Source organism: Brassica napus, chromosome A7 (genome assembly GCF_020379485.1).
Source record: "Brassica napus cultivar Da-Ae chromosome A7, Da-Ae, whole genome shotgun sequence".
NCBI lineage: Eukaryota > Viridiplantae > Streptophyta > Magnoliopsida > Brassicales > Brassicaceae > Brassica > Brassica napus.
The window spans coordinates 12356892-12378026 of NC_063440.1; the positions used below are offsets into that span (position 1 = coordinate 12356892).

The 21135-nt window shown below is 31.5% G+C and overlaps 4 protein-coding genes and 1 long non-coding RNA gene across 7 annotated transcripts; 3 read left to right on the forward strand and 2 right to left on the reverse strand.

Moving 5' to 3' along the window:
* Window positions 1-788: 788 nt before the first annotated feature.
* LOC111213418 (endoglucanase 3) lies at window positions 789-3918 on the reverse strand. The gene is made up of 4 exons (XM_022715170.2): window positions 2485-3918; window positions 1752-2405; window positions 1567-1678; window positions 789-1490 (listed from the first exon to the last, which is right to left on the reverse strand). The coding sequence occupies exons 1-4, from the start codon at window positions 2743-2745 to the stop codon at window positions 1000-1002; spliced, it is 1518 nt and encodes a 505-aa protein (XP_022570891.2). The 5' UTR covers window positions 2746-3918; the 3' UTR covers window positions 789-999.
* Window positions 3919-10479: 6561 nt separating this feature from the next.
* On the forward strand, window positions 10480-12191 carry LOC125576513. Of its 3 annotated transcripts, none has more exons than XR_007314909.1 (3): window positions 10521-11248; window positions 11329-11484; window positions 11757-12191. It is a non-coding gene; the product is annotated as an uncharacterized LOC125576513 (long non-coding RNA). The 3 variants fall into 3 exon arrangements; XR_007314910.1 differs by lacking the exon at window positions 11757-12191 and having other exon boundaries at window positions 10528-10863; window positions 10995-11248; window positions 11329-11704; XR_007314908.1 differs by lacking the exon at window positions 11757-12191 and having other exon boundaries at window positions 10480-11248; window positions 11329-11704.
* A 3358-nt stretch (window positions 12192-15549) lies between these two features.
* On the forward strand, window positions 15550-17777 carry LOC106401630 (TVP38/TMEM64 family membrane protein slr0305-like). The gene is made up of 7 exons (XM_013842170.3): window positions 15550-16122; window positions 16232-16284; window positions 16372-16464; window positions 16549-16772; window positions 16878-16944; window positions 17227-17337; window positions 17506-17777. The coding sequence occupies exons 1-7, from the start codon at window positions 15765-15767 to the stop codon at window positions 17533-17535; spliced, it is 936 nt and encodes a 311-aa protein (XP_013697624.1). The 5' UTR covers window positions 15550-15764; the 3' UTR covers window positions 17536-17777.
* LOC106401631 (cytochrome c) lies at window positions 17735-18809 on the reverse strand. Its single transcript, XM_013842172.3, has 3 exons — window positions 18476-18809; window positions 18132-18265; window positions 17735-18043 (listed from the first exon to the last, which is right to left on the reverse strand). The coding sequence occupies exons 1-3, from the start codon at window positions 18585-18587 to the stop codon at window positions 17951-17953; spliced, it is 339 nt and encodes a 112-aa protein (XP_013697626.1). The 5' UTR covers window positions 18588-18809; the 3' UTR covers window positions 17735-17950.
* Window positions 18810-20115: 1306 nt separating this feature from the next.
* LOC106399922 (ethylene-responsive transcription factor ERF019-like) lies at window positions 20116-20728 on the forward strand. The gene has a single exon (XM_013840365.3). The coding sequence runs from the start codon at window positions 20193-20195 to the stop codon at window positions 20637-20639; it is 447 nt and encodes a 148-aa protein (XP_013695819.1). The 5' UTR covers window positions 20116-20192; the 3' UTR covers window positions 20640-20728.
* Window positions 20729-21135: the final 407 nt, after the last annotated feature.

A 21135-nucleotide genomic window follows, 5' to 3' on the forward strand; every position in this document is an offset into this window, starting at 1 on the left:
TTATAAATTGATTGGTCGATAATTTTTAATTTTTAATAATATTTAATAGAAAAAATAAGTCTATAAAAAGTTAATTTTACTTGCCAAAAATCTACATAATATTACAAATAATTATTTATGGTAACTATTTGTTGAAACTATAGAAAGAATAATAATGTTTGATAAATTTTTTGTATATTTGTAAACTACATAAAATAATAAAAAATTATTAATATTGATATAATGATTTTATATTCTTATATAAAGCATTATATTTGTATATAAAGTATTATAATAACTATTAATGTCTAATAAAATTCATACAAGCTTTATAACTCATTTATAAAATTATAAATACATTTATAAAATTATTTATCTTATCTCATAATATGTTTTAAATTATGATAAGAGGTTTTAAATCATTTATACAAGCTTATAAAATATTTCAAAAGTTTCAGTATTATATACCTTCAAAACTTAAGTAATTTTATTAAAAACTGAATCATAAATATTATATATAACTAATTTTAGTATAATTATCAATACAAAATATCAAAAAGTATTTAAAATAGTCTTTTTTTTTAAACAATCATTTTTAGAAAAATATTTAACAAAATTATAATAAATATATTGTTGCAAAACATTCGAATCCTTGAATCGCGGAAATCCACCTAGTTTAATATGTTTGCGTAGTCAACCTAAAATCAGATATCCGGGAATTATTGAAATCTTGAAGAAGATTAATTTACCAGGTAAATAAAACTCGTTTGCATCTGAGTTATAATCTGACCAATTCTTCAACTAGCGAAGAGCCAAAGATGAGCTTTCTAAATAGTCCGATTAGTCATGGAACTAAAAGCCCATTACAGTTTACATTCGAATAGCCAAACCCGTTCACTTCTTTTCGCGCGTAGGATTTAGACTAACCGATCTCTAACGACTTTTCAAATTGTAGAAAAAAAAAGGCAATGAACTAAGAGTGAGTGGCCATTCAAGCCAAAGAGACCAGACACCGTCTATTCAATGCGACTTTCCGACAAAATAGGCCAAGGGTCCGACAAATGCCGCATTTATGTAAGTAGCTGGTTCAGACCGGCTGTAATCATCTCTCTGGTCTGGATACTGGTCGTTTCGATCCGGTCCTCCCACGATAGCTCCAGCTAATATGTTAGGGTTAGGGTTTTGTGTGCGAAAAGACTGGAACCCGCCACTGCATCCCAGAGAATTTGAACGGACTGCTCGGCTCGGGAGAGAGGATCCTCTATGGTGGATTCTCTTGGGGAAACTCGATCCGAATCCAACCATGTAAGACATTTTCATCGGATTCACACCGAGGATGTAATCGACTTGACGCTTCGACAAGTTTATCAGAGCGTTGGGAGCGATGAAAGAGTTTCCGCAGTTGAACGTGTGTTTCGTGGACTTCATGTATTTAGCGTAGGTCGTAAGCAAGAATGTTATTGATGTCACGTATTGTAGATTGCTCTGAGGTAACTTGTACATCAAGCCACCTGAAAAAAATCAGTTTTTAGGGTTAAAATATTAAGTAAGAAATGTGCTATTGATTCTCATTAATGTTTAAGTTACCTTGAGTGTACTTTGTGGAAGATGAAGGAGAGTTAGGAAGGATCTTGCACATGAAATTTTCAGCTGCTTGCTTGTAGACCTCAAAGTTGTTGTCTTTGTTTAGTACTGCTCGCTGCGAAAGAAGATATGTTTGTGAATCATTGAGCCAAGTTATGTCAATAATTTCTAAGCATTGAGAGACATACTCGTGAGAGAAGAACATAAGCACCAGCATACTTATTATCCCAACTGAATATGTCAGGCTGGTCTCCACCTCCCAAGGATTTAATAAAGTTTAAGTAATACTGATTGTTGGTTGCTCTATGAAGCCATGCCGCTCCCCACAGAAGCTCGTCCTTGTAGCCAGAGTAGGAGCAGTAGAAAGGACAAACAGCAGAGGAAAGGGAATCACTGTAAGCGCCACGGTACTGAATAGCAAACTGCATTACCTTCTTGGCTGTTGCCAGGAGCAAGCGAGAGTACTTGGGATCAACTTTCCTGAAAACCATGGAGCTAGCTGCTAGAGCAGCAGCGGTTTCAGCTGCTACATCAGAGCCAGGGTTCGAGGGTGACACAGAGTAGACTGTGCGAGGAGTGTCCATATCTTCTGGACGTTCCCAGCACTTGTGATCACCGTTTGGGTCTCCTACTCCAACGTAAAGCTTCCCGGGTGTAGCCCTGGCACATTTAAGCAGATAGTCCGTGGCCCAACGGATGGCCACACGGGCGTTCTGGAGTTCTGGTCCCATCTTCTTACCGTACTCCAAAGAGCTCCAGGAGAGCATGGTGGTGGTGAAGGCCATTGGGAAATTGAACTTCACGTTGTCACCAGCATCATAGTACCCTCCAGTCAAATCCACCTGTAACTCATAGCTATTAATGTTATGCCCTTTTACTTCTAGTGATTATCGAATTATATATAGTTTTTGAGGGTCTTACATGAGCAGAGGAGCCATCAGACAGGCCAGAGTTGAACCTCCATGAGAGTTTTTGGTCACCAGGGAGGCGACCAGACCGCTGACCTTGGAAAAAGAGCAATGACTTTGAGAGTGCTTCTCTGTAATTGGGACCAGCATAGGTGTTTCCTAGTAAAATACCAGAGAGAAGGAAAACAAACAAGAAAGGGGAAGCCATTCTTGTAAAAGTGGCTTGGCTAAAGCAAAGCTCAGAGCACTTTTGAGGTATGGCTTGATGGTTCATGTGAATATAAGCATGTATATATAGCCAAAGAATGCAAATGGCGTTGATGAGATTGAGAGCGAGGATTATGGCTTTTTGGAAGTCAGCTTAACTGCTAAAGAAACTACTCTCAAGTTCCTTCCCCTTTTTCTAATTTTTATATTATTATTTTTTTGGTCTAATTTTTGTATTATTTTATAGAACTGACATTTTGAATTAATTACATTTAGTATGCAACTCATGACTTGATAATGTGTTATCTTTTTGTCATTGTAGGATTTAATTTTTAAAATTTCAGGATCGGTTATATAGATACTAATCTTTTACCATAGTAAAGGAGTATATATGTGTATGTTAGATTTTGGCGTTACATGTACAGTTAGAGATGGATAAATGTCTTGAATCTTGGATCTTGATATTAGGGTGGTTAGTTAGGTAAATTTTAGTTTAGTTAGGTTAGGGTCTTGATGATTGCGATTTAGAAGGAAGAAAAAAGAGATAAAAGAAGCGGGTGTGAGGCAGATGGTGCCAAGATAACGGCGCCGAGTCTAAGGGACTTGCATTTTAGAATATCTCATGTGTAACTAATACGTAAATGTCTAAGTGATTCCTTAATCTCTTGGTTATTGTCTTGCTAGTTTTTATATTATTATTATTATATGTGAAATAAAAGTATTCGTCTCTCTTGCGTATAAGACGGCTTAAAATCGTGATAGAGCTGAGGAGATTGGAGGTTAAGCAAACAAAACCACCTTTTTCTCTTAACCGACGACGAATCCCTACATAATATTTCTTGATAATGGTAGCAGAATCTCAATCAGGGAGATTCGCGGCTGAATCTATTGCACGTGTAACGTAGTTATCCATATGAGAGATCCCTATAACACTAAATCTCAATCAACCTACATGTAATTTCTCCACCTCGCGTACGAAAAAAAAATTTAACGACGTTGGAAGAGAAACACAGTATGTTTGCATTAATCGGTTAGTCATTAAGGACACAACCTTTTGAAGACTTATGTTGTCCAGGACCACCATATATAGTACATTAATTGAATTGATTTGTAACATAAGAAGATTACAATCATATAAATCTCTTGCAACGAAATGTGATAAAAAAAACTTCAAATAAAGTTAGGAGATTTTTTTGTTTGACTACTAAAGTTAGTAGATATTATTACATAAAAGTATTAACAAATTATATATATCAAGTGGAAGAGAAAATATTATTCGAATCTCTCTCTCCACAAGCCTAAAGATGAACTTCATGACGCTATGCTAACCGAATTCACATCTCCTTGTGTTCTTTAGTATGTACTGTACAGGCTTCTCTGTGTTTAAATGTGAGAGGTTAGATTTGTTGCGAAAACAAGAGTGCTTCTGCTACCTTATTTACTATTTACTAACCAACGGGGTTTGATCAGGGCATCTACCTTGAAGTCATGGCCCATTACTGACTTTGATTCACCCAAACGTCCGTAACACTGTAACAAGAGAAAGAACAGTAGCCTCAGAGGCATAGTCGGGCCCCAGAGGATAAACCAACCACCCAAACCGTCGATTGTGGCCTCCGATTGAAGAAGACATATATTAACTTCATTTTCTTATTAATAGTTATACATAAAAATAATAATAAAAAAATTAGTTAAAATAATATTTGATCTATATCTTTAGTTATGAGACTTTAAAGTTAAAAGCATCATGTTTGAATATGAAAACTTTTTAAAAATATGATATGCATTCAGACATAATTGATGATGATCTACACAATTATAGATTTTACGAAAATTAATACCAAAAAAAGTTAGAAAGATCTATTAAAATACTTTTTGAAAGGTGGAGAACTATTATCAAAACACATAAACTGTGTATCGCATATTATTGACTACTAGTATTGAGCCCATGCTATGCATGGGAATATTTTTGCTTATTAATAAAACTAAAATATAAGTATTTATAATATAAACAAAAATAACACGTAGTATTTAACTTTGATTTATCTGTATATATATAAGAAAATATCAACACACTTATCATTAATCAACCACAAATATACTATAATATGAAATAAGATTTGTTTAATATTTTTACATTGATCTTTTTTTTTTCTTGTAAACTGCCTTCATATTAAAAATGCAAAAAGAAAAGTGTAGAATAATAGGCCCAATTCCCAATTCTGTCTTGGCCCACTCCAGCCCAACAAGGATCCTACAGAAATCAAAGTAGGAAAAGACGTTAGTTTCTGTTTCTCTTGATGTCGGTCAAAGACTTTACAAAAGATAATATGGAATAGGAGGAGTAAGGTCGGTGATCATGTTATATATAAAGGAGATGGTTTTGTGGCTTTAGAATTATCCCAAAAAGAAAGCATCCGAAAGAAAAGCATAGAGACCTAGAGCTAAAGAGTGAGAGAGAAATCAAGAGAGTTACAAATTCATAAGTTCGAGTCTTGTGTTTTAGTTTTAACCAAGTTGTGATTTCTAAAAGTTCTTGTAAGGATATTCATTGATAGTAAATAAAGGGAATACAAGTCTTGGTATTGATTTCATCTCAAGTTTATAAGCACAAAGTAAGGTTTAAAACCTAACAAAAAGAAAAACATTACATGCCTGGGCCAGAGTATTATGGGTTAGACGCAATGTTAGACAGAAAATAAACATTAGCAGACAGGTATCGATGGAATCCATTAGCCCGAAGGCCCAAACAGTTGAAATAAGAAATTGTAATGCAGAACGTCATTTGTGGGGGAGAGGAGAATGATCACTTTTGACTGTCCGCCCTAGGTTACGATCGAAGAAACCATAACTGCATCATTGATCTTAATTATCTTGTTTGATATAAATATTAGCCTGAAGCTTTTCTGTTTTAGTTCTTTATGTTTTTTAGCTTTCAGTATTTTTTTCTCCTAATTTTTGATTTGCAATTTATAGTTGTTTTGACTAATGACACTAATCTCTACTAATAAAAGGGAGCTTTTGAGGCTCCATAGAGCGTCCACATCAGCAGAAAAAATTTCTCCCGAAAGATGACACGTGGCATAAAATGTAGTTTTACATTTTAATATATTACTTATTTTCGAAAATTGTAAAAAATATGTAAACATACAGCATAAAAAACTAATAAAAGGGAGCTTTTGAGGCTCCATAGAGCGTCCACATCAGCAGAAAAAATTTCTCCCGAAAGATGACACGTGGCATAAAATGTAGTTTTACATTTTAATATATTACTTATTTTCGAAAATTGTAAAAAATATGTAAACATACAGCATAAAAAAATGGAAAAACTACATTAAACATATGTAAGATTACTATTTTTCACTTTAAAAAAGACGGCTTATCTCCATAATGTAACATTCCCGTTTTATAAAAAAAACAAAAAAAATTATATATAATTTCGAAAATAATAAATATATGTAAAACATATAACATAAAAATGGAAATACTACATTAAACATATGTAAGATTACCATTTTACATTTAAAAATAACAATAATATGTAAACATACAACATAAAAAATGAAAAATTTACATTAAACATATGTAAGATTACCAAATAATGAATAATGTTTTAAAATAAAAATAATTTCTAATTTAAAATAAAAATAAAAACAAAAATGGTTATTTTCAAATAATGGATGTAATTTACATTATACTATCATTTAACCTAGATGATTTTGATATATCATTATTTTCTATTTCCAGAAAACAATAAATTGTTAAACATCAATATCATCTAGGTTAAGTATACGAACAACACAAATTCAAACATCACAAAAAATATTTACATAACCATTATAATACAATAATTTAATCAAAAAATATAATTAAAAAAATATTAAAAAGAATAGTTATATACTTAATATTTGAAAATAAAAGATATTTTTGCTAAAATTGTACTTACCTGGCCAAGGAGATCGACCATCTTTTTACGGATCGATCGAATGTTGAGCATGTGGTCGATCCGAAAATACTCTGCAGTTTAATAAAATCTCTAAAACATTTATTCCAACGTTCAAAAGATAGTTTTGCTAAATATGATAACTAGATAGCCAATAAAATTACAAAAAAAATATTTAAATAGTAAAAAATATGTTAATTTAATGTTTTAAAATTTAAAAATAAATTTTAATTATGATATGCACTTTAACATTTATATAAATATATATCATAGCCTAAATATAAATAATTTAACAACTTAAATTAGAAAAAATAAAAATCCCGGGCGTAGCCCGGGTTAATCCCTAGTCTCTACTAATAAAAGCGACCTTTTGAGGCTCCATAGAGCGTCCATATCAGCAAAAGAAACTTCTCTCGAAAGATGACACGTGGCATAAAATATAGTTTTACATTTTAATATTACAAATTTTTGAAAATTATAAATAATATGTAAACATACAACACAAAAAATAGAAAAACTACATTAAACATATGTAAGATTACCATTTTTCACTTAAAAAAAAGACGGCTTATCTCCATAATGTAACATTACCGTTTTATAAAAAAAAACAAAAAACATTATATACAATTTCAAAAATAATAAATATATGTAAACATACAACATAAAAAATAGAAATACTACATTAAACATATGTAAGATTACCATTTTACATTTTTATTTAAAAATAATAATATGTAAACATACAACATAAAAAATGGAAAAACTACATTAATTAAACATATGTAAGATTACCATTTTTCACTAAACAAAAGACGGCTTATCTCCATAATGTAATATTACTATTTTGTAAAAAAAACATTATATATAATTTCAAAAATAATAAATAATATGTAAACATACAACATAAAAAATGGAAATACTACATTAAACATATGTAAGATTACCATTTTACATTTAAAAATAACAATAATATGTAAACACACAACATAAAAAAAATAGAAAAACTACATTAAACATATGTAAGATTACAATTTTCACTAAAAACCGGCTTATCTCCATAATGTAACATTGCCATTATATAAAAAAAGAAAAAAAAAACATAAATATAACTATTTGACTATTTGTCCAAGTTCTTCTATTAAACATTGCCGCTTTACACTAAAAATGGAAAAATACATTAAGATTTAAACATCTATCTTAAAATATAAAATATATAAATTAACTAAATATAAAGTATAAGAAAGAGAAATACTCAATATATAGAAAAATAAATAATAAGTAAATATTATAAATATACAAATTATATATACAATAATAAGTAAATGCACAATTTATAAAAAATGGAAAGAGTATATTAAATATCAAACATCTATTTTAAAATGTAAAATACAGATATTAAGTAAATAGAAAGTATAAGAAAAAGAAATACACAACTTAAAAACAATGGAAAAAGTATATTAAGATTTAAGCATCCATCTTAAAATGTAAAATATAGATATTACGCAAATAGAAAGTATAAGAAAAAGAAATACACAATTTAAAAAATGGACAAAGTACATTAGTATTTAAACATCTATCTTAAAATGTAAATCTATCTTAAAATATAAAATTATTAGTAAATAGAAAGTATAAGAAATAGAAATACACAATATAAAAAAATAAGTAAATATATAATATAAGTAAATACCCAATTTAAAAATGGAAAATTACATTAAGTTTTAAAAATATATCTTAAAATTTAAAATATTGATATTACGTAAATAGAAAGTATAACAAATGAAAATATACAATTTTTTAAAAATGAAAAACGTACATTAAGATTTAAACATCTATATTAAAATGTAAAATAGAGATATTAAGTAAATAAAAAGTACAAGAAATAGAAATACATATACAGGAAAATAAATAATAAGTAAATAATAAATAAATAATGTAAATATATAATATATGAATTATATATATAATAATAAGTAAATACACAACAAAATTTAAAAAATGGAAAAAGTTCATTAAGCATTAATCATCTATCTTAAAATGTAAAATATATAATATAAGGAAATACACAATTTAAAAAAATGGAAAAAGTACATTAAGATTTAAATATCTATGTTAAAATATAAAATATAGATATTACGTAAAAAAATAAGAAATGGAAATAAACATTTTAAAAAATAGAAAAAATATATTAAGATTTAAACATCTATCTTAAAATGTACATCTATCTTAAAATGGTAATAAATTATATAAAAATGGAAATACCACATTAAAAAAAAAGTATAGTTTTACATCAAGAAAGTCCCTATAAAACTCATTATACCATCAACATCAACCTCACACTATCAAGGAAAGCTTCAAATCACTCGAGCAAAAAAATGGTTCCACCATTAACTCTTGCCGTCCCAAAAACTTTTAATGACCTTGAAGGAGAATTTTTATAAGAACGAACTTTTTATTAGGTGGATTCATTGTTGGGAACCCCGCAACTTCCAAAGGGCAAACTTATTCATGGGAATTGAATTGTTTTTCATAGACTCAAAGGTATTCTTACAAATTTAAATTAATCTAATCCATAATTTTATTGTTAATATTCATACTAACTCTTTCATGATCAAACCATTACAGTTAATATCCATTCAAGCGTTTATCCCGGAACACTTCCTTCCTCGCCGAATCAGGTATTAGTTCATGTTGGTTTAGTATTGTTTTTGGTTTATTAACCGGTTTAGGATGGTCCTATTGTAAATATAATTTAAGTTGATTTAGCATATATTATGCTTAAAATAACTTAAATTAAATAATAGTAATTATGCTTAGAGAGTTTTCAAATATAGTTTACAGAACATTATAGGTGATGAATTTAATTTATTAAATTCATTTATTACTTCAAACTAAGTTTTTTTTTAAACATACTGAGTTATAAATATCAATGATGGATTGATGAGTATAACATGAAGACAAAAATATAATTATTTGATTTTCAAGATAAGAAATTCAGCTTTTATTCAGTTACTCAATATATAACATTTTAAATTATTTTTTAAAACATACACATAATTTATATATATATATATATTAATCTTCCAAACTTAAACTATTATATTATATATGAATAATGTTTTTAAATAAAAGTAATTTCTGATTTAAAAAAAAATAAAAACAACAAATGGTTATTTTCAAATAATGGATGTAATTTACATTATACTATCATTTAACAAGTATTAGATACGTTTTGATATATCATTATTTTCTATTTCCAGAAAACAATAAATTGTTAAACATCAATATCATCTAGGTTAAGTATACGAACAAAACAAATTCAAACATCACAAAAAAATATTTACATAAACATTATAATACAATAATTTAATCAAAAAATACAATTCAAAAAGAGAATATTCAAAAGAATAGTTATATACTTAATATTTGAAAATCAAAGATATTTTTGCTAAAATTGTACTTACCTGGCCAAGGAGATCGACCATCTTTTTACGGATCGATCGATTGTTGAGCATATGATCGATCCGAAAATACTCTGCAGTTTAATTAAATATCTAAAACATTTATTCCAACACTCAACAGATAGCTTTGCTAAATATGATAATTAGATAGCCAACAAAATTACAAAAAAATATTTAAATAGTAAAAATATGTTAATTGAACGTGTTAAAATTTAAAACAAATTTTAATTATAACATGCATCTTAAGATTTATAAAAAATATATATCATAACCTAAATATAAATAATTTAACAACTTAAATTAGAAAAAAATATAAATCCCGGGCGTAGCCCGGGTTAATCCCTAGTATCTTTTTATATAAAGTATACTTTGAATCCCTCCTAGAGTGTCCACCTAGGATTACAGGTCACAAATTCGTATATCATGGAGCTGACACGTGTCCTTTTATTAATACTCTGCGTTTCATAATATTTCACAAACTAAACACATATGGGCTTCGTAATGTTGTTGTTTCCTGGGCTTCCTTCTTCTTATTGAACTTTAATAGGTCTCACATTACTAATGTCTACCGTTTTTCTCTTCTCTTCGTATTGATAATTACGCGTAGCCGATGAATTGCTTAGGAACTCCATAGCTTAGACCGTTCATCTCTAATACATGAAACCATTGTTTCCGGCGATGGCCTATTCAGACCTGGCGGAGGTGTCTTTCTATTGATTGCCAACTCACCGGCCAATAAATTCTGGGAACGTTACTAGAATTCAATCGTCGTCTTTTACGATCTGTAATTCAATGTGTCCCCATTATTACTATTGTGTGAATCATCCACTATAAATAGGTTATCTCATTCCATCGAAACTCATATCATTTATTCCTCACCGATTCTTTCTGGTTGCTCCGCTTATTTATTTTTAGATTGTATCCGAGAGGCAAGGGAGTGTCTGAGAGCGAGAGAGATAGAGAGAGGAGAGAATGAACGGTGGTGACGAGGTTGAAACTTTGTCGCCTTTGTATTGGAGACTCTCTCTCAGGTATTTGGTGATGCTGTACAAGGACTGCGGCGGAGAAAGATGTAACCAAGAACATCGATGGGTTAATCCAAAATATTGGTTGTGAGCTCTCTCTTTCTTACCCATTACTGTTCATCGGGTTAATGGTGGACGACTCAGGTCTAAAGTTTTGTTTTTCTTTTGTTTGGGATGATCATTATCATGACAATTCTAAATTGAAATACTCTTTAATCTTTCAGGCATGTCAGATGATCTATTGAAAATGCATATGTATCACCAATTTTGGAAAATGTCAGGACACGTGAAAATCTATTGGAAGTTTCCAACATGATCATTGTTGCCAAGCCAGATGTATTGAGGATGAAGCTCTTGAAACTTTTCTACGAAGATACATAGTAAGTTGTTCCTCACAACATAATAAATAGCATGACTCCCTTCACTCTCAAAGAACCTTATCGCCAAGCAATTCATTTTTTAGTTCTGTTGATTCCTTCCAAGATTGCATAAGAGGTTTCGTTGTAAAAACATTATGTAAGAATGTTTATCTAAGTTGTATTGAAATTTTTTTAAAACTGTAGTTGTTTAAGAATTTGATGTTTGCTTTTATTTCTGATGTGAATCTTTGGATGTCTTTCCTTTTGTATGTTTATACACATGTTTTCGACAGGTATAACGTACGTGACACACTGACATTAGACACATGTTCTTCGTTTCTGAGAGAATCCGGTTTCTAACACAGATTCAAAAACATCACTACCGTCAGAAACGGAACCACTCAGTGACAACGACATCTGATCTAAGATAGAGTTTCCGAATGCAGGGAGACAAAGTAGAGCGGCGGTTGTTGCAGGTGCCTTCAAAGGTGATGAAGCAGACACTGCAGAAGAAGAGAACTATGATTTCTTATATGCTTCCTAAAGTGACCACGTCCATTTTGTAATAAAAGTTTTGCTTTCCTTATTTTGTTCTTTCGAGCCTATGAGATTCAGTGAGTATAGAGACTTTGTTGACTCTAAGTGAAACTTCTGGACTGTTTGGAAGGTCTCAACTTCTGAAGACTCATTTATCACTCGCATCATTACGGAAGTAATTCTCTTCTATTTTTTTGCTACAACTAACATACTTTTTTTTTTTTGCTAAAATTTGGTGACAACTAACATACTTGCTGAGACAAAACGTTAATAACATCACAAACCAAGAATTGGTTTGAGACTTTGAGGTGTGAGAGATCTTCTTGAGTCTGAATGTTATGCTCAGCAACTTGGGATGTATATGTATTGCAGCGACAATAATGTGGATGATCCATTCATATGTTAAAATGAATTTTCAGATTATAGTTTCTTTAAAGTATTTGGGAGTTTGTTCTTGAATTAGTATGGTCGCTTTGTTTTAATTTGAAATAAAACATACATTTTTGGTTTAATTCAAGACCTAAACCAAACCAGTTCAAAACCAAAGGAATTGTTCAGACTAATTTATAAGTCTGGTTCAGTTTGAAATGTATTTACCTAATAAATTCGATGGTACAGTCAATGAAGTTCTTGCTTTATATACATATTCATCTCTTATAATTTACTTATGGATCCTCACAACAAAGGTCCAAATCTTCATGTTTGTTCCTAAAGTTGTTAAGTCATCCTAATGTTATTATACTCATGTCCGACATTTCCAAATCCTAACCATAGTTTAAATTGGTTAACAGTGAATTCAATTATTAATCGCTAAATTAAGTTCATAACCATAATTATATATAATAAAACCAGTGTAAAAAGTTATATTACAAAAGGAAATTAAAAATAAGATAATTACTAATTATACCTTGAAAACTAAACAACAATATTTGTTTTAAAAAGTCCTAACTTGTGACAAAAAAAATCCTAACTATTTTGGATGATATGGTTTATTTTATAATTTTAAAATATGTAAACCTTTAAACAGTAATGTGTTATGACTTAAGTTGATTAAAGATGATAGGTAAAGTTTACTTTGTACATAATTTAAAATAATAGTAGATTTCAAAGAGAATGTAAAAAGTAAACAGCAAATCTGAATAATACGAGTATTGTATTGAGAAACGTAAAAAAAGTACATAATAAAAGTGATCTTCAATATCTAGATAAACATACGATTTTTTAATAAAAATAACAAAACTGAATAATAAATACATTTTAAGATAATTTTCATAAATTTGGAATAAAATAGATATTGTTTTTCATACATCCCGTCCGTAGGGCGGGTCTATCCTAGTACTTAATGTATGATACTATAATTTTAAATTTTTTTTATTTTCGTAGATATAGAAGAAGAATCATAGGTAGTGTAGTGGGTTAAGAGAAACAGTTATATGGTTGTTGTTTTTTTTTCTTTTTCCAATTTTTTTTTTGTTTTAATTGATTTCTCCTTTTTTTGGCATCAATTGATTTCTCCTAAATTTCTTAAATATTTATTACATGCCAAGATATGATTCGGTAGATAATGGTTATAATTTTGAAGATAATTAGAAAAGTAATTTTCACCTATGATAAAAGATAAAATGGTTTATTTCTTCATTCTATCTTTCATTAGGTACTTTACCCAAATTTTCTCATAAAATAGAAGATAAAATTATGTTTTTCTTAGGTACTTTCATCTGGTTTTCACTAACATACTATTTATTTTGAAAAGTGAAAGCATTATATGCTTTTAGGATAATTTATATAGGTGATAAAGAAAAGATAGCAAATATATAAGGTAAGGTAAATTATTTATTCTGAGAAAAATTAGGAAGTGGGTTGTTGAATATTAATTTTGACAGCAGAAAAGAGGAGATAAGAAGAAAAATTCAATTTTTTAAATTTTTTTTTGATACATGTTTAATTATCGTTAGGCGGTTGCGCTTTAGTATATGAAGATTATACTATCAGACGCCATAATAGAAAAAAGTTAATTAAGGTTGAAACTGATAAATAATTATTTATGGTCTAACATGTCACAAATATATTAAATAGGGTAATTTTCTTTTCATATGATACAACTATGATTAAAAGATTTGAATGCATAAATTTAGTGAATGAAAAAAAAGGAAATAAATGAAAATGAACAAAATAATAGAAATACTTATTTCTTATTGTTTCTTGTTGGATTTGATAAAGAATAGTTTTGCTTTATAATTCCTAAAATTAAAAAGAATGAGAAAGAATATCTGAAAAAGAATATTCTTTATAAATGGTGTCAAATTTAAAAAATAAATAAAAATTAATTATTTTTATTTATTCTTTTGATCACCATTTAGAGCCTAAAAGTTATTAGGGAAAATTGTTTTTTTAGAGCAAAAATATGATAACTATGTCCCTTTAGATTAATCTCATATACTTTATGTCCTATTAGACTAATTATTTTCAAAATGACAATAATACCCTTAAAATTGTAATTTTTAAATATAATAAATAATGAATTCGTTTTTTTTTTGTTTTTTTTTAAATCGATTTTTTGAAAAAAATATGGAAGTGAATATTCCCAAATATTTTGTTTCCATATTTTTAGGAACTGATTTTTTATTCGTAGAATACATCTAATCTGTAGAAATCGGTTTCTACAGGTTTTTAGAATTATAGTAATGTGTAGATTTTGATTTCTACATGTTTTAGATTTACAGTAAATCTATAGAAGTCGGTTTCTACGTGTTTTAGATTTATACTAATGTGTAGATTTTGATTTCTAAAGATTTTAGATCGGTAGATTAAGCGTGGAATGTGTATTCTAAATATTTTTAGAATACTCTTATTTACGTAGATCACATATTCTAAACATTGTAGATTCAATGAAAAAAGTGGATTTCGTTTTCTACTTCGTAGAATGTCATTTCTACTTTATTTAGAATATAATCTAAAATTTATGATTTAAACTTTTTTAGAACTGAAAAAATACCACTACGTTCATATAGGTATTTTATCAATAGTTATTATTTTTCCAAAAAAAATTTGTTTATAAAACTATTTATTAAATTTATTACCAAAAATATTAAAGGGTATTATAGACAAAACTTGCACAAAATAGATATTAGTCTAAAAAGACATAGTTATCATTTTTTTGCTCTAAAAAAAAACAATTTTCCCAAGTTATTTGGCATGAACCTGGTAAACCATTGTTTGTAGAAGGTTAGTCCGTATATCTTTTGCAACAAAGCAATCATGCATGCTGTAAATCTGTTATATTATTTGTTTGCATGCTTCGTTTCATGTGCTGGTCTAACATTTTATATTTTTTTGAAACCAATTTAAAATTATATTTCCTATTGCATACAAGTGTTGAAAGATATCGAAATATTTATTTATATTTAATAAGAGCATCTCCAATCCCACTCCATATTTTACTTTAAAATTAAGAAAATAAAATGGGAAATGAAGTGATGAACAAAAAATAAAAGCATTACTCTATAAATGGTTGGAGATGCCCTAACAACATATAGTACAAACCATGAAAACTGTATTTTCATTTTTTTCTGGAAGAAATGAGACTTATTTCGCGACTCTGAGGAGAGACACACGTGGCAGTCTAGATCTCCAGAAGCCACATCCAAAGTCCAAACTACATCTCTCTCTTCACCGCGCCAACAACAGAGAGAGAAGAAACTCAGAAACATTTAGATGGAACACAGAAGAAGCTTCACTTCAATCTTCATCAAAGCTGCTTGAAGATGCGCAGCCTCACTTCCGGTCTCATCATCAGATCATCTTCTCTCCCATTCACACTCTACAAACGGTTTCACTTCCTCAAGCCATGTTCTTCCCTCAAACAGACCAACAAGAAGAAGCAGAAACAGTCTCTCCCTCCCTCCACCGCCCCTCCTCCCCAGACTCTCCGGTGGCTCTTCACTCCCAAATCCAGTGACGACGAAGACGCTAAATCCTCCACGGATGGGGATGCTGCTCTTAAGGGCACGATTCTTGCCGGAGTTTTGTTGATTGGTAGTGTTGGTGGATTCGCCGGAGTTGGATACGTCTACAGGGACCAGATCAATACCTTTCTCTCTCAGTTCTCTACTCTTATCGAAGGTTCTTCTTGATTCTATTACCCAGATTCCATGTTTTATGTTCAACTCAATGACATTTAGGACAAAGTTCCAGATCTTGTTCTTTTGTGTTGTGGAACCAATAAACACAGGTTATGGTCCTGCTGGGTATGCACTGTTCATTGCCGTGTATGCTGGGCTTGAGGCAAGCTTCTTGACACTCTCTTCAATGTTTTTATCTTAAGAAGTCTCAGTTTCAAAGCTCTTTTTTGTTTGACTTCTGGTTAGATAGATACTAGCCATTCCCGCTCTCCCGTTGACCATGTCAGCTGGTCTTCTCTTCGGTTCTCTTGTTGGCACTATCATAGTTTCTATCAGTGGAACAGTAAGTTATTCTCCCACGCGACAGAAAAACATTCACATGTTTAGTTGTCTAAATTTTTCTTTTGTTTTTTTAATTCTTTGTTAGATGGCTGCTAGTGTTGCTTTTCTGATTGCTAGATATTTTGCTAGAGAGCGTATCCTTAAGTTAGTTGAAGGCAACAAGAAGTTCCTCGCCATTGATAAAGCCATTGGTGAAAATGGGTTTAGGGTTGTTACTCTCCTTCGTCTTAGCCCTCTCCTTCCTTTCTCTCTTGGCAACTACCTCTACGGCTTGACGTCTGTCAAGTTTGTGCCTTATGTCTTTGGAAGGTCTGTGTTAGTCCTACTTTTTTTTCAAGATTTCATTTTGAGAAAACTTGATAAAGGTAAATTCTGAGTTTACATACTCACTAGTGTTTTTTTTTTTTTTTGCAGCTGGTTGGGAATGCTTCCAGGGTCTTGGGCTTATGTTAGTGCTGGGGCTTTTGGACGAGCTATCATTGTACGTTTTTTTTTTTGTATGTTCTGTTAGCATAAAACATGCCATTTTCTCAGTAGGATCCACCGAGCTTTTAGGTTGATGGGTGTATTGTAAAATAGGTCCATGTTGGCCAGCTTTATTCTATAGTAGAGCCAAATTGAAAGCTAGGTTAGAAAGGGATGGAGTTAAAAGGGGTTATAGTATAGATCATCAAGCTGTGTTTCGTAACGTCTTGAAACTGTTTATACGTTGTGATTCTCATAATCATCAAATGGGCAAATCTGGTATCTATGTTGTGTTCAGCAAGAAGAATCTAATGTTGGCTTGCCTGGAGGAAACGGCCAGCTTTTAACACTCGGGTTGGGTTTGTTGGTAACTGCATTGGCTGCAACATATGTGACACGTCTTGCAAAGGTAACCAACTGTTTTGCTCTTACTCTATTCTACTATATATTTTTCTCAAACTCTTGTAATATCAGACCAATTGGTTCTAAGCTTTGTGTAGCATAAGCACCAGAGAAGTCCCAGCGTCTGATCCCATATTTTGCTTACACACTTGGATCTAATTGTTGGGTGTTGCAGGATGCTATCAAGGACATTGATGATGAGTAGAGAGATAGGCAAACTAAAGAGGAACAGCACATCGACGCATCTGGATCCATTGGATAAACTCGAGGATTGGTAAAACCTTAGCAGAGAACTATGGAACCAAAAGTTGAATTTTTGGTTTTTAAGGATGATACTGATATTGTTCTATTCTTGTTCATAGTTGAGTGATATAATTTGAATTTTTGTTCTCTAAACAGCAATATGTGAGAAAAGAAAATGCTTATAGATAGATGCATTTATATAAATGAGCCTCGGAAAATGGAAGTACTCATGAGTACATTTGGTACTCACCAAAACGTATTTGAAGAAGACACAATTTCCAAAAGTGAAAAAAAAATTCAAAAGTTTTGGAGATTTTATTTGTCAAAAGAATAATAATTCATGATGTTCCCACACCACCATTGGTTGATAGATTTCACTAAGCAGTAGCTTCCTTCAAGTAGGCGATGAGATCAGCGCGATCTTGTGGCTTCTTGAGCCCAGGGAAGACCATCTTTGTTCCAGGAATGTACTGCAATGACAACACCGAATCAAAATGCAATCAATCTCAATGTTATACTCACAAATCAGAACGTGTATGATACTAATATTTAAGTTACCTTCTTGGGATTGAGCAAGTAATCGTACAAGGTCTTCTCTTCCCATTCAACAGCCTTGTTCTTGTTAGCCGCAGAGTAAGAGTAACCGGCTGTTGTTCCAGACTGCCTTCCAAACAGCCCGTTTAGGTTCGGTCCTATAACAGTTATTCACAAGTCAACGTGAGTACCAAATATCAACGGTTGTAGAAAAGAGACAAGACCACAACTTCGTTATTTGAGCTGTTTTCAGGACAAACATAAGACGACATCAAGGTTCTTGGATCAGATCTAATAAGCGTGCGGATTCGCAAAACGACAAGGACGAATCGGTTCCAGATCATAAAAATTGCAGAGATGAGATTAACCTTGTTTGTGACCGGCGCCTTTGTCGACGGTGTGACACTGAGCGCACTTGGTTCTGAAGATCTTCTCACCGGCCTTGGAGTTTCCTGGTGGTGCTTCATCGAACGACGCCATTTTCGCTGGGGAGAAAATTAAGACGGAACTCGCTTCTCTTTAGGGTTTGTTTCTGTTAGGACAACAACGCACGAGACGAGAGAGCTCTCTCTTAACCATCAAACTAATGGGCCGATAACTAAATGGGCTTTCCAGTGGGCTCCAGTTAATCATCCATGTAAAAGTATGGTATAAATTAACTGTAGAAAATAATCGGTCAAAAGAGATTACAGCTAATGGAAGCTGTGTGTGATCACTTTTTTTTTTTTTTTTTTTTTTTTTTTTTTTTTTTTTTTTTTTTTTTTTTGATAACTCTGGTATCTGGGCAGCCACATTCCCAACTATCCCCCCGAAAGGGGTCCAGCGCCCCAACGGAAGGGATGTTAAATCCGTTGTGGCCAAGACTCGAACCCGGGTGGCGGGCAGTACAGCTGTACCTCCTTTACCACCAAGCTACGAGCGCTTGGTTATGTGATCACTTCTTTTAAACGAGTCGGTGTCTAATACAAGAAAATATCCAAAATTTGGTAAGGGAGTAAAGACGAGAACCTAATCAACTAAGAGAATTGGTTGTGCGTCTCATTCTCAACCGAATGAACCACATTTATTACGTATTAAGTGGGTGATTCCGTGTATATTGTGTGTGTGAGAACTAAAGTCGACTATCACGTCTTCGTCCATCTTCAATACTATATTAAAGACACACACACAACCCGGCCTGCACATAACACGACAAAAGACAACTTTTTGCAACTGGTTTAGGGCTGTCTCCGTCTGTGTGTAACCCGTGGAACTGGATAATTGTTTTAGTCAAAATTCTCCGAAATGGAAAAACAAGGGATCCGATCCATCCATCCCCGTTTAGACGGTGCTAACGTCACTCGTGACGTATTTATAGACAGGCAAAGAATTTTGTTATATTTTTACTCCCACATGTTAATGAATCGGCAGACGACTTTCACGTTCTTCTTCGGGTGTTTTGACCGTCTTTTGTTGGCTTTTCAGTTTACATTGTTTTTTTCTGTAAAGTCTTAAGTTAGATTTGTTAGATGCATGAGTTACTGGGAAAATTTCAAACTCACCTAACTATCCGTTTTACTCCCTCTAATAACTATATACTGTTTTATAATTTCAGAAAATATTTCTACTAATTTTTTCAAAATGTATTAACCAATTTAACAAAACAATAAATCAGGATAAAAATGAAATACTTATTTTTAAAAATGTGTATGTACAAATTTGTATATAATATATAGTATCAAAACAATAAATTATCTAACTGAAAAGGTAAATAAAGTATAATTTACATAAATTATGAGATATGTACATGACAGAACAAGAAGTAAAATTCCAAATAAATTCCGAATTTACTATTAAACACCCCCAGTTTTTAAAAAGTTACAACTTTGGAACCAAATTTCCACCGCTATGTCAAACGGATACTACCACTAACACAGGTCATACTTTGACCGGTTGAATTATTCTTCGGAATAAAAAAACTATTATTAAATTTAAATTATATTGGTCAACCTAGATTATTATAATATTATTTTATTCATTTTGACTTTCTAATCTTCAACGTATAAATAGCCACCATAGATTCAAACTCAAACACACAAATACAAAATGGATTGCAGCGAAAGTCAATCAAAGTACAAAGGAATCCGTCGCAGGAAATGGGGGAAATGGGTATCGGAGATTAGAGTTCCGGGAACTCGAGACCGTCTCTGGCTAGGCTCATTCTCTACAGCAGAAGGCGCCGCCGTGGCGCACGACGTAGCTTTCTACTGTTTACACCAACCAAACTCACTCGAATCTCTCAACTTTCCTCACCTCCTTCCTCCTTATATCGCTTCCAATCATACATCGCCGAGGTCTATCCAGCAAGCTGCTTCCAATGCCGGAATGGCAGTTGACGCTGGGATTGTCAACAGTAACGGCGTGTCAGGGAACTCTGGGTGTGGAGATACGACGGCGTATTGTGGGAATGGGGGTGGAGTAGTGGAGCCGTTGAATATTTCGGTGTATGATTATCTGGACGGTCACGATCACGTTTGGTCTTCTTCTTTTTGATTTAAAGCTACTAAAACAGAGTGTTTGGAGCCTAAGTATGCAAACCAAATGGTTGTGAATATATACATACATGTGCATTTATGTTTCAATGTCGGGCCAATTCAAGAAACCTCTTTTGCTATTTTAAAAAAAGCCTTCAAGAAAATTATATAGTCATAAGGTTTACTGAACCAGACAAGACAAGAACCAGCAAACACAAAGTCTAAAATTGGTCTCTAGGGAGCTAATCATATTTAAAAAGAAACAATTTTTTTCTAGACTAATATATTTAAAATTTTGGTCTAATCGTTCAAAAAAAACGTTCTAAACAACGGCCTAATCAATAATCTCTTATAAATCGCCTAATTACTGCCTATTGATTTACTGAACACTATTTTTTTTTGTGTGTGGAACACTGAACAGTGAACACTAATCAAACATGCCTGATATTGTATTATTATTCGATACAAAAATACATAGTACGACGTCGGTTAGTCACTGATTCTCCCAGTCTCTT